Source organism: Balaenoptera musculus, chromosome 9 (assembly GCF_009873245.2).
Source record: "Balaenoptera musculus isolate JJ_BM4_2016_0621 chromosome 9, mBalMus1.pri.v3, whole genome shotgun sequence".
NCBI classification, from domain to species: Eukaryota; Metazoa; Chordata; class Mammalia; order Artiodactyla; family Balaenopteridae; genus Balaenoptera; species Balaenoptera musculus.
Window position 1 is genome coordinate 13,088,661 of NC_045793.1, and position 12,675 is coordinate 13,101,335.

General features: G+C 39.9%; 2 protein-coding genes across 4 annotated transcripts in view; both read right to left on the bottom strand.

The window, feature by feature from the left end:
- Positions 1-12,675, bottom strand: part of LOC118900603 (maltase-glucoamylase, intestinal) — a 103,216-nt gene that overhangs the window by 86,233 nt on the left and 4,308 nt on the right. Inside the window, exon 1 of one of the 3 annotated variants that reach the window (XM_036863049.1) lies at positions 11,766-11,858. The exons of 1 other annotated variant lie outside the window; for it this stretch is intronic. Coding sequence is in view for 1 of the 2 variants with exons in the window: in XM_036863048.1 (XP_036718943.1) it covers positions 7,921-7,986 (66 nt within the window). In the remaining variant the exon portion in view is untranslated. Of the gene's footprint in view, positions 1-7,920; positions 7,991-11,765; positions 11,859-12,675 lie in introns of those variants that run through there. One more of the 3 variants, XM_036863048.1, reaches the window with a different exon arrangement.
- Positions 9,585-12,675, bottom strand: part of LOC118901204 (trypsin-like) — a 49,793-nt gene continuing 46,702 nt past the window's right edge. Inside the window, exon 4 of the mRNA XM_036864299.1 lies at positions 9,585-9,680. Within this exon, the coding sequence (XP_036720194.1) occupies positions 9,585-9,680 (96 nt within the window). The remainder of the gene's footprint in view (positions 9,681-12,675) is intronic.

Here is a 12,675-nt window from a genome sequence, read left to right on the forward strand (position 1 = left end):
TCTAGGAGGAAGCAGGAGGAGCTATGAGCAGCAATCTTGCCCATTCAAAGTCCAATTCTCCACCAGCCCACTCACAGCTCCTCTCCCGGGCTGCCTTGTAAATCACACTATTTTTACTCAAAAAGCACGTCCCTTCTCTTCTTCCCTGAAGTCTTCATTCAAAACTCCCCAGCTCGCGAATCTTAAATCCTCAGCTCAACTTAGTTGTTTGATATTTTCTTGCAGCCTCACTATCCACCCAATCGATGTGTCCTCACACAACCTCCAGATGGTCCTCAGGCAGAAGAAGGCTTTTTCACACGCTGATGAGAAAACGCTATTTGTCACCATAATACCCTCTTAACATGCAAAAGGAAATGGGGTTGTACCCTTCTCTACAACAAGGATTGCCTTGGTTTTTCTAAAGTAAATGACCCAGCTCTAATCTTTCATACCTGTCCTTCCCCAATACATCACATTCCCAAAGGCTTTATAAGATATTCCATAATACTAATCTTGCATGTAAAACTCCATAAATATTAATAGCCTTCCATGCCTGATATAATTAAATTAACTAATGAGATCAAGAGCGATCTCATGTTCACTGGCAAGGAGCAGAGTTATCAGAATGCCTATGGAAGTGACCATGTCTCCTTCTCTTTGGTGGTTGCTGACAGCTGTGAAATAGGAGACTGTTCTTCATACTAATTTAAAATTTTTCCCAAATGGCTGTTAACATACTGTGTTACACGCTATGAAGAAAAAGTCACCCACCATTTACTAGTCAAACTGTAAACACTATATGCTCAATAAAGACTTGGCAAAAGCTACTCAAGTTATTTACACCCGTAATCTGGATGTCCATTTATAGAAATTTAGTCCATAAATATACTTGCGGCTTCGGAGGTCAGATCCCAGGGAGAGGACTGGGGTTGGCTGTGTGAACACAGTCTGAAGGGGGCTAGTGCACCACAGCTAGCCAGGAGGGAGTCCAGGAAAAAGTCTGGACCTGCCGAAGAGGCAAGAGACCATTGTTTTGCAGTGCACGAGGAGACGGGATTCAGAGCACTGCCTAAACGAGCTCCAAAGACAGGCCCAAGCCGTGGCTATCAGCGCGGACACCAAAGACGGGCATGAAACGCTAAGGCTGCTGCTGCAGCCACCAAGAAGCCTGTGTGTGAGCACAGGTCACTATCCACACTGCGCCTCCCGGGAGCCTGTGCAGCCCGCCACTGCCAGGGTCCCGTGATCCAGGGACAACGTCCCCGGGAGAACACACAGCGCGCCTCATGCTGGTGCAACGTCACACCGGCCTCCGCCGCTGGAAGCTCGCTCCTCATTCCGTACCCCTCCCTCCCCCCCGCCTGAGTGAGCCAGAGCCCCCTAATCAGCTGCTCCTTTAACCCCCTCCTGTCTGGTCAAAGAACAGACGCCCCCAGGCGACCTACATGCAGAGGCGGAGCCAAATCCAAAGCTGAACCCCAGAAGCTGTGCGAAAACAGAAGAGAAAGGGAAATCTCTCCCAGCAGTCTCAGGAGCAGCAGATTAAATCTCCACAGTCACGTTGATGTACCCTGCATCTGTGGAATACCTGAATAGACAATGAAACATCCCAAAATCGAGGTGGTGGACTTTGGGAGCAACTGTAGACTTGGGGTTTGCTTTCTGCATGTAATTTGTTTCTGGTTTTGTCTATCTTAGTTTACTATTTAGAGCTTATTATCATTGGTAGACTTGTTTATTAATTTGGCTGCTCTCTTCCTTTTTTTAAAAAAAATATATATTTTTTTCCTTTTTCTCTTTTTGTGAGTGTGTATGTGTATGCTTCTTTCTGTGATTTTGTCTGAATAGCTTTGTTTTTACCACTTGTCCTAGCATTCTGTTTGTCCGTTTTTGCTTTTTTTTTAATACTTTTTAGCACTTGTTATCATTGGTGGAATTGTTTATTGGTTTGGTTGCTCTCTTCTTTCTTTTTTTTTTAATTACTTTTTTATTTTTTTATTTTAATAAATTTTTTTTATTTTAATAACTTCATTTTATTTATTTAATTTTTCTTTCTTTCTGTTTTTTTTTCTCCCTTTTCTTCTGAGCCATGTGGCTGACAAGGTCTTTGTGCTCCGGCCGGGTGTCAGGCCTGAGCCGCTTAGGTGGGAGAGCCGAGTTCAAGACATTATTCCACCACAGACCTCACAGACCCATGTAATATCAATCAGCGAGAGCTCTCCCAGAGATCTCCATCTCAACACTAAGACCCAGATCCACTCAACAACTAGCAAGCTCCAGTGCTGGATACCCCATGCCAAAAAACTAGCAAGACAGGAACACAACACCACCCATTAGCAGAGTGGCTGCCTAAAATCATAATAAGTTCACAAACACCCCAAAACACACCACTGGACATGGTTCTGCCCACCAGAGAGACAAGATCCAGCCTCATCCACCAGAACACAGGCACTAGTCTCCTCCACCAGGAAGCCTACACAACCCACAGAACCAACCTTACCCACTGGGGGCAGACACCAAAAACAACGGGAACTACAAACCTGCGGCCTGCGAAAAGGAGACCACAAACACAGTATGTTAAGCAAAATGAGAAGACAGAGAAATACACAGCAGATGAAGGAGCAAAGGAAAAACCCATCAGACCAAACAAATGAAGAGGAAATAGGCAGTCTACCTGAAAAAGAATTCACAGTAAAGATAGTAAAGATGATCCAAAATCTTGAAAACAGAATGGAGAAAATACAAGAAACGTTTAACAAGGACCTAGAAGAACTAAAGAGCAAGCAAACAATGACGAACAACACAATAAATGAAATTTAAAATTCTCTAGAAGGAATCAATAACAGAATAACTGAGGCAGAAGAACAGATAAATGACCTAGAAGATAAAATAGTGGAAATAACTACCACAGAGCAGAATAAAGAAAACAGAATGAAAAGAATTGAGGACAGTCTCAGAGACCGCTGGGGCAACATTAAACGCACTAACATTTGAATTACAGGGGTCCCAGAAAAAGAAGAGAAAAAGAAAGGGACTGAGAAAATATTTTAAGAGATTATAGTTGAAAGCTTCCCTAATATGGGAAAGGAAATAGTCAATTAAGTCCAGGAAGTGCAAAAAGTCCCATACAGGATAAATCCAAGAAGAAACACGCCAAGACACATATTAATCAAACTACCAAAATTTAATACAAAGAAAAAATATTAAAAGCAGCAAGGAAAAAGCAACAAATAACACACAAGGGAATTCCCATAAGGTTAACAGCTGATCTTTCAGCAGAAACTCTGCAAGCCAGAAGGGTGGGGCAGGACATATTTAAAGTGCTGAAAGGAAAAAAACTGCAACCAAGATTATTCTATCCAGCAAGGATCTCATTCAGATTTGATGGAGAAATTAAAAACTTTACAGACAAGCAAAAGCTAAGAGAATTCAGCACCACCAAACCAGCTTTACAACAAACGCTAAAGGAACTTCTCTAGGCAGGAAACACAAGAGAAGGAAAAGACCTACAATAACAAACCCAAGGCAATTAAGAAAATGGTAATAGTAACATACGTATCAATAACTACCTTAAATGTAAATGGATTAAATGCTCCAACCAAAAGACATAGACTGACTGGCTGAAAGAATACAAAAACAAGACCCATATATATGCTGTCTACAAGAGACCCACTTCAGACCAAGGGACACATACAGACTGAAAGTAAGGGGATGGAAAAAAATATTCCATGCAAATGGAAATCAAAAGAAAGTTGGAGTAGCAATTCACATATAAGACAAAATAGACTTTAAAATAAAGACTATTACAAGAGACAAGGACACTACATAATGATCAAGAGATCAATCCAAGAAGAAGATATAACAATTGTAAATATTTATGCACCCAACAGAGGAACACCTCAATACATAAGTTAAATGTTAACAGCCATAAAAGGGGAAATCGACAGTAACACAATAATAGTAAGTGACTTAAACACCCCACTTTCACCAATGGACAGATCATCCAAAATGAGAATAAATAAGGAAACACAAGCTTTAAATGATACATTAAACAAGATGAACTTAATTGATATTCATAGGACATTCCATCCAAAAACAACAGAATACACTTTCTTCTCAAGTGCTCATGGAACATTTTCCAGGATAGATTACATCTTGGGTCACAAATCAAGACTTAGAAAATTTAGAAAAACTGAAATCGTATCAAGTACCTTTTCCGACCACAACACTATAAGACTAGATATCAATTACAGGAAAAAATCCGTAAAAAATACAAACACATGGAGGCTAAACAATACACTACTAAATAACCAAGAGATCATTGAAGAAATCAAAGAGGAAATCAAAAAATACCTAGAAACAAATGACAATGAAAACACGACAACCCAAAACCTATGGGCAGCAAAAGTAGTTCTAAGAGGGAAGTTTATAGCCATACAATCCTACCTCAAGAAACAAGAAATATCTCAAATAAACAACCAAACCTTACACCGAAAGCAATTAGAGAAAGAAGAACAAAAAAACCCCAAAGTTAGCAGAAGGAAAGAAATCATAAAGACCAGATCAGAAGTAAATGAAAAAGAAAGGAAGGAAACGATAGCAAAGATCAATAAAACTAAAAGCTGGTTCTTTGAGAAGATAAACAAAACTGATAAACCATTAGCCAGACTCATCAAGAAAAAAAGGGAGAAGACTCAAATCAATAGAATTAGAAATGAAAAAGGAGAAGTAACAACTGACACTGCAGAAATACAAAGGATCATGAGAGATTACTACGAGCAACTATATGCCAATAAAATGACAACCTGAAAGAAATGGACAAATTCTTAGAAATGCACAACCTTCTGCGATTGAACCAGGAAGAAATAGAAAATATGAACAGACCAATCACATGCACTGAAATTGAAACTGTGATTAAAAATCTTCCAACAAACAAAAGCCCAGGACCAGATGGCTTCACAGGTAAATTCTATCAAACATTTAGAAAAGAGCTAATGCTTATCCTTCTCAAACTCTTCCAAAATATAGCAGAAGGAGGAACACTCCCAAAGTCATTCTACAAGGCCACCATCACCCTGATACCAAAACCTGACGAAGATGTCACAAAAAAGAAAACTACAGGCCAATATCACTGATGAACATAAATGCAAAAATCCTCAACAACTAGCAAACAGAATCCAACAGCACATTAAAAGGATCATATACTATGATCAAGTGGGGTTTATCCCAGGAATGCAAAAAGACCATATAATCATCTCAATAGATGCAGAAAAAGCTTTCAACAAAATTCGACACCCATTTATGATAAAAACCCTCCAGAAAGTAGGCATAGAGGAAACTTACCTTAACATAATAAAGGCCATATATGACAAACCCACAGCCAACATCATTCTCAATGGTGAAAAACTGAAACCATTTCCACTAAGATCAGGGACAAGACAAGGTTTCCCACTCTCACCATTATTATTTAACATAGCTTTGGAAGTTTTAGCCACAGCAACCAGAGAAGAAAAAGAAATAAAAGGAATCCAAATAGGAAAAGAAGAAGTAAAACTGTCACTGTTTGCAGATGACATTATACTATACATACAGAATCCTAAAGATGCTACCAGAAAACTACTAGGACTAATCAATGAATTTGGTAAAGTAGCAGGATACAAAATTACTGCGCAAAAATCTCTTGCATTCCTCTACACTAACAACAAAAAATCTGAAAGAGAAATTAAGGAAACATTCTCATTTACCATTGCAACAAAAAGAATAAAATACCTAGGAATAAACCTACCTAAGGAGACAAAAGACCTGTATGCAGAAAACTATAAGACACTGATGAAAGAAATTAAAGATGATACAAACAGATGGAGAGATATACCATGTTCTTGGATTGGAAGAATCAACATTGTGAAAATGACTATACTACCCAAAGCAATCTACAGATTCAATGCACTCCCTATCAAACTACCAATGGCATTTTTCACAGAACTAGAACAAAAAATTTCACAATTTGTAGGGAAACACAAAAGACCCCGAAGAGCCAAAGCAATCTTGAGAAAGAAAAACAGAGCTGGAGGAATCAGGCTCCCTGATTTCAGACTATACTACAAAGCTACAGTAATCAAGACAGTATGGTACTGGGACAAAAACAGAAATATAGATCAATGGAACAGGATAGAAAACCCAGAGATAAACCCACACACATATGGTCACCTTATTTTTGATAAAAGAGGCAAGAATATACAATGAAGAAAAGACATCCTCTTCAATAAGTGGTGCTGGGAAAACTGGACAGGTACATGTAAAAGAATGAAATTAGAACACTCCCTAACACCATACACAAAAATAAACTCACAATGGATTTAAGACCTAAATGTAAGGCCAGACACTATACAACTTTTAGAGGAAAACATAGGCAGAACACTCTATGACATAAATCACAGCAAGATCGTTTTTGACCCACCTCCTAGAGAAATGGAAATAAAAACAAAAATAAACAAATGGGACCTAAAGAAACTTACAAGCTTTTGCAAAGCAAAGGAAACCATAAACAAGATGAAAAGACAACCCTCAGAATGGGAGAAAATATTTGCAAATGAAGCAACTGACAAAGGATTAATCTCCAAAATATACAAGCAGCTCATGCAGCTCAGTATCAAAAAAACAAACAACCCAATCCAGAAATGGGCAGAAGACCTAAACAGACATTTCTCCAAAGAAGATATACAGATTGCCAACAAACACATGAAAGGATGCTCAACATCACTAATCACTAGAGAAATGCAAATCAAAGCTACAATGAAGTATCACCTCACACCAGTCAGAATGGCCATCATCAAAAAATCTACAAACAATAAATGCTGGAGAGGGTGTAGAGAAAAGGGAACCCTCTTGTACTGTTGGTGGGAATGTAAAGTGATACAGCCACTATGGAGAACAGTATGGAGGTTCCTTAAAAAACTAAAAATAGAACTACCATACGACCCAGCAATCCCACTACTGGGCATATACCATGAGAAAACCATAATTCAAAAAGAGTCATGTACCACAATGTTCATTGCAGTTCTATTTACAATAGCCAGGACATGGAAGCCACCTAAGTGTCCATCGACAGATGAATGGATAAAGAAGATGTGGCACATATAAACAATGGAATATTACTCATCCATAAAAAGAAACGAAATTGAGTTATTTGTAGTGAGGTGGATGGACCTACAGTCTGCCGTACAGAGTGAAGTAAGTCAGAAAGAGAAAAACGAATACCATATGCTAACACATATGTATGGAATCTAAAAAAAAAAAAAAAAAAAGGTTCTGAAGAACCTAGGAGCAGGACAGGAATAAAGACGCAGACGTAGAGAATGGACTTGAGGACACGGGGAGTGTAAAGGGTAAGCTGGGATGAAGTGAGAGAGTGGCATGGACATATATATACTACCAAATGTAAAATAAATAGCTAGTGAGAAGCAGCCGCATAGCACAGGGAGATCAGCTCGGTGCTTTGTGTCCACCTAGAGGGGTGGGATAGGGAGGGTGGGAGGGAGACGCAGGAGGGATATATGTATGGGTTTATATGTATACTTATAGCTGATTCGCTTTGTTATACAGCAGAAACTAACACACCGTTGTAAAGCAATTATACTCCAATAAAAATGTTAAAAAAAAATACACTTGCATGTGTGGAAAGCAATGTATGTACAGATACAGGTTCTTCACTGTAACATGATATATAACAGCAATAGATTGTGAATAGTATAGATATCTATAGAGAGAGGATGGAGTAAATTATGAAATAAAATAAAACTTAATATTATTCAAAATCATGATATGGCGGGGTTTTTTTAAATAAAGATGCACAAATTCTTTTATACTCTTCCTTTCAAGAGGTGGAGCCAAGCCCCCCATCCCTCACCCCATGAGAGTGGGCTGGACTTAGTGACTCACTTCTAACAAACAGAATACAGCAGAGCGGGTGGTGTGTGACTCCCAAGACTGGGATACAAAAGGCATTACATCTTCCTCCTTCCTCTTTCTCTTGGATCAGTTCTTGGAGAAGCCAGCTGCCATGCCATAAGGACGCTCAAGCAGACCTATAGACAGGGCCAACAGCCAGCAAGGAACTGAGACCTCCTGCCAACAGCCATGTGAGCGAGGCATCTCAGAAGCAGATTCTCCAGCCCCAGGGAAGGCTTCACATGACAGCAGCCCTGGGCAGCATCCTGGCTGCAACCTCGTGAGACCTTGAACCAGAACCACCTAGCGAAGTATTCCTAACCCACAGGAACTGTGAGATAATAAATGTTCACTGCTTCAAGCTGTGAAATTTTGGGGTAATTTGCTATGCAGCAATAGATAATTAATATACATGGGTAAATATGACTTTTGAAAAGATATCACTTGCATTTTAAAAAATCTGTTTGCCTCCTATCAAAAGTCCTTTTGCATCATATTCAAATATGGCTACTGGCTCTATGGAACAATGATAATTATTTTCTAGCTATAGAAGAGAAACATTTCCTTAAACCTTAAGGAAAAAAAAAACCTCATCAGCATCATCTGGTTCACCTCACTTCCCAAATTATATGGATCTCAGTGGTGAAACCTATAATCTCAATTTGAAATGCAATTTAGAAAAAAATCAAGATCAAAGAAAAAATGTTTTAAAAAACTGTTACTTGGCAGTCTGTCATCAATCTTTGGATATTCTATTTCATATGACACATAAACTGTGCAATTTTAATGATAATAATCGCTACCAGTAATTGAGTAATGTTCTAAGAGGTTTATATAATCCATTGCATGTAATCTTTGTTATAACCCCCAGTGAGTTATTGCTACCATCTTCGCTTTCAGATGAGGAAGTTAAGCTTTAGCAAGCCCACATAACCTGCCTGATGTCACACAGCTGATAAGGAGTAAAGCCACAATTTGAATACCCGCCCTTTGGACTTCACAGCCAGAACTTGTAAGCACTACTCTGTATTCCATGTAATAATGCCCGCAGTGTACTCCAGCTTAGGCTTTTAGTGAGATTGTGCTTTTGTCAAATAGTATCTGGGTCATTAACCAAGTACTCAGAACGTGTGTGGCATTGGGCGAAGCACTTAGGTGCATTATTTCATTTCGTCCCCACAGCCACCCTCTAAGCTGAGACTGTATTATCGCCATTTGACAAATGAGCTAACTGAGCCTCAGAGACTCCAGATTGCCTGAGGCCCAGGCAGTCTGAATCCAAAGCTCACTTCCACATACGATGCAAGTACAGAAAACTTACACATTCGTGATGATAAAAGTTTTTAATTTAAGAGGATGGAGGATGCATGGGAGATGCCTGTGTCCTTCCAAAGACAACCTCCGGGTAGGAAGCTTACAGAAAGAAAAGGAAAGAATTCTGCAACATTTCAGTCTCCACAGCCCCTGGGGGGTTTCAAAGCTGTTTTGTAAGCATCTGTTGTAGTAGTCAATTCACTTGAAGTTTGCAACCCACAGGACTGTTTTAAATTCTCTGTGAGAGCCAGGAGAATGAGTTCCCCATGTTTATCAATCCTTTGTCTTTGGAGGAACAGGAGATCTGACTGCAGTTTATTTATTCACTCATCAATTATTTATTAAGCTCCTACAATGTGCCAAGCACTCTTCCAGGAGCTGGTTATGCAACAACAAACAAAAAGGTAAAAATTCTTGCCCTCATGGGACTTATATTCCTGTGGGTAGAAAAAAAGAGACAAAAAAATAAATGAATATCCATAGGTTAGACTTTGGTAAGTGCTGTGGAGAAAAATAAAGCTTGGGCGGGGTAAGGACGAGGAACGTGAATGAGGGTTGCAATTTTAATTAGGCTGCTTAGGGAAAATCTCATGGAAAAGCTGCAAATTATTACTGTACATAAATTGTGCAGACTCCAACGGTAATTTTTTCCTTGAATTAAAATGGTTATACGAATAATTGCCAAAGCTCATTTTCCTGGTACTGTTATAATCATTTAGGCAAAGTAGATGGATAAAGCAGGTGGGGCCCAAACTACTGAGATTGCTATCTGAATTCATTAGGAAAAACTGGATAATCAATTTTCATTTTTTTCTGAATTATAGCCATTAGCTGATTTACATATGCATTCTAAGCCTTTCTTTCAAAAATCCTTTGATAACACAAGGCAAGAGCTCTCGTGGAAAAGAGAGGGTTAGTTTTACAGAGGCTGAGAATAACTTCCAAAGAGGACCCCAGCAAGTCATGGCTATTCCTCAAAACTCCTGGGCAAAATTTACTGACTTTGTACATTGTCGTCCGGATATTTAGAGAATGGGAAGGAAAAAAGGAGCTAACGATCTTTTTCTCCCTAGTCTGGTCACATCCAAAGTGCAAAGATCTAAAAGCCAGCTTGACCCGACTTAGCTGTGTGGCCTTGGAAGAACTTGGGCCTCATTTTCCCCATCTGAATCCAAAGGGATTGTGTCTAGAAGACAGCTATGACCTACGGTGACCCCAGCAGCAGGGTGTGCAAAGGCTTATCTGCTCCATCACGTTCTGCAGTTTTGGAAATTTTTAGATGGACAATTTCTTCTTCTAGAGCCATCTAGTCCTTAGTATTCCATGCTCAGGGAGCAGTTTATAGAGTAACGTTATTAGCCCATCAAAACTCCCATTTGTGAGGGATGCCGGATAATAAAAATCACTGGCATCTGCGGAAGCATGAGTGAAACAGCGATGAGCTATCTTCGGTTGGGGGTACAGGACAGAAGGTCCTCCCCATCATTTGGTCCTTCTCAGCACAGCAAACCAAAGACCCCTCCCTCTTCCTCCTACCTGCCCACCACACATACACACTGCTCCACACCGTGACAAAGAGCAATAGACAGTTTGGAGATCTGGAGGTCCCTTTAGCACGTGAAAGCTGCCATTCAGACCCCCTCTATCAGGAACCCATGGAAGCTTTATCTAGTGAGACCTGGGGGACTGATCTTGGTCTCCTGTTTCCCCAGTTGCAACTCTCCTTTCTCATCTCCACGGCCCATCAGAAAAGGAATGCCCACGTGTGTTTAGCTAGACTCTCAACCACTAGTGAGGATACCACCCTCTCTTACTTCGTTTTACCAGAGGAGCCAGCAACAATCCGTCACCTTCCCTTTCCCCTAGGCACTTTCATTCCATTTGGACAGGAGACAGTTCAGACGCCGAGTCTTTCCCTTCATAACCTCCTTCCAGACCCCACAGGAAATCACTACACACCAAAGCGTGCACACACCCCAGTACTTCACACACACACACACACACACACACACACACACACACACACACTTTTAGACTCTTCCCCATAATAATTCTTTATTTGATCAATAAAGGCACCAAACTCACAGGGATAGAAATATATAGATTTCTCAATTTCCTGACCGTGATGGGTTCTCTAAATACCACTTCTCAGTCACAGCTCCACATCCTTTTAGAAGGAACATCCCCAAATGCCCTAATCTAACTTCCAAATTCTAACTCCTTCCCCTCACTTCCCCCACCTCATCTCAAGAATCAGAAAGAATTTCTACCAGTTACCTCACCCTGAATATTAAATCATTCATCACCACACAGACATGCACACACACATACATCCCAAGAAAAAAAGAGCTGAATTTTGTTTAACATGTGTTTGTGTAATTCTGTGGTGTGTTGTTGATTTTTTTTTGTCTGTGTTTAACCAATTAACAAGGGCATTTGATTGAAAGAGCTGAGCACAAGTCCACGCACACTTGCACACACACATCTGCAGCTGTAAGAAAGCACACAGTTTAGGTACATACCTCATCCCCCCTGCTGCTCCCGCTCTCGGAAGGATGGGCTGGCAATCAGGGCAGAGCACCGTCCACAGAAAGCAGCCACAGCCCTGGTGACTGGTTACTGTACTGGTGTTAATGGAGTTCAAAAGCAAATGACTGCCCAGCTCTTTTTCAGGATCAGATTTGCTAGTTAATTAGTAATCAAGGTCTTTCTGAGGCAGTCATCCCTAAGACCTTGGGGCAAGAAGTAACCACCTTGACCCCTGGGGCACTGAATGTCTCTGCCTAAGTGAGGACGCTCCCTGTGCCTGGTAGCAGAACAAGACTGACACAAAGTGTAGATGATAAAGAGCAAAAAAAAAAAAATGATCCTGGTACCCCAGAAGAGCCCCATCTCTCCCAATGACCCCTAATCTCATCCACTGATCTGTGTTTGAAGGAAATAATTCTGAAAATGTTTTCAAAATAGTTTTCTTCTTTTCCTGCCTCTAGGAGGGGTATCCTTAAGCTTTTTTGTGTTGAAGAGACCCTTTGGCCATCCGGTACCTCCTAGGGTACCTCTCTTGGAATTACATTTTTTTAGAATTACATTTTTAAATGCATGATACAAAATACAAAAATACAAAATAAGCATACAAAAGAAACCAATTTCATTGAATTACATCTACTAGAATATTTTTTAAATTGTAGTAATGTATGTGCTTCTTTAATGATATATTGTATTAACTAACAAATCTAGCAGCTGGTCTAAGAGCTACTGCAGTTTCAAAATAGTGTAAACAGTATTTTGAGATTATCTTCAACATATGATATAAAAGTATCCATGACCTCTCTTGGAATCAAAGTCTTAGGTACTGCTCACACTACTGTGATTTGTGGCCTAACTTTATATTTTGAAAGACATATTAAATGTCAGTATTTCAGCAAAGAAAAA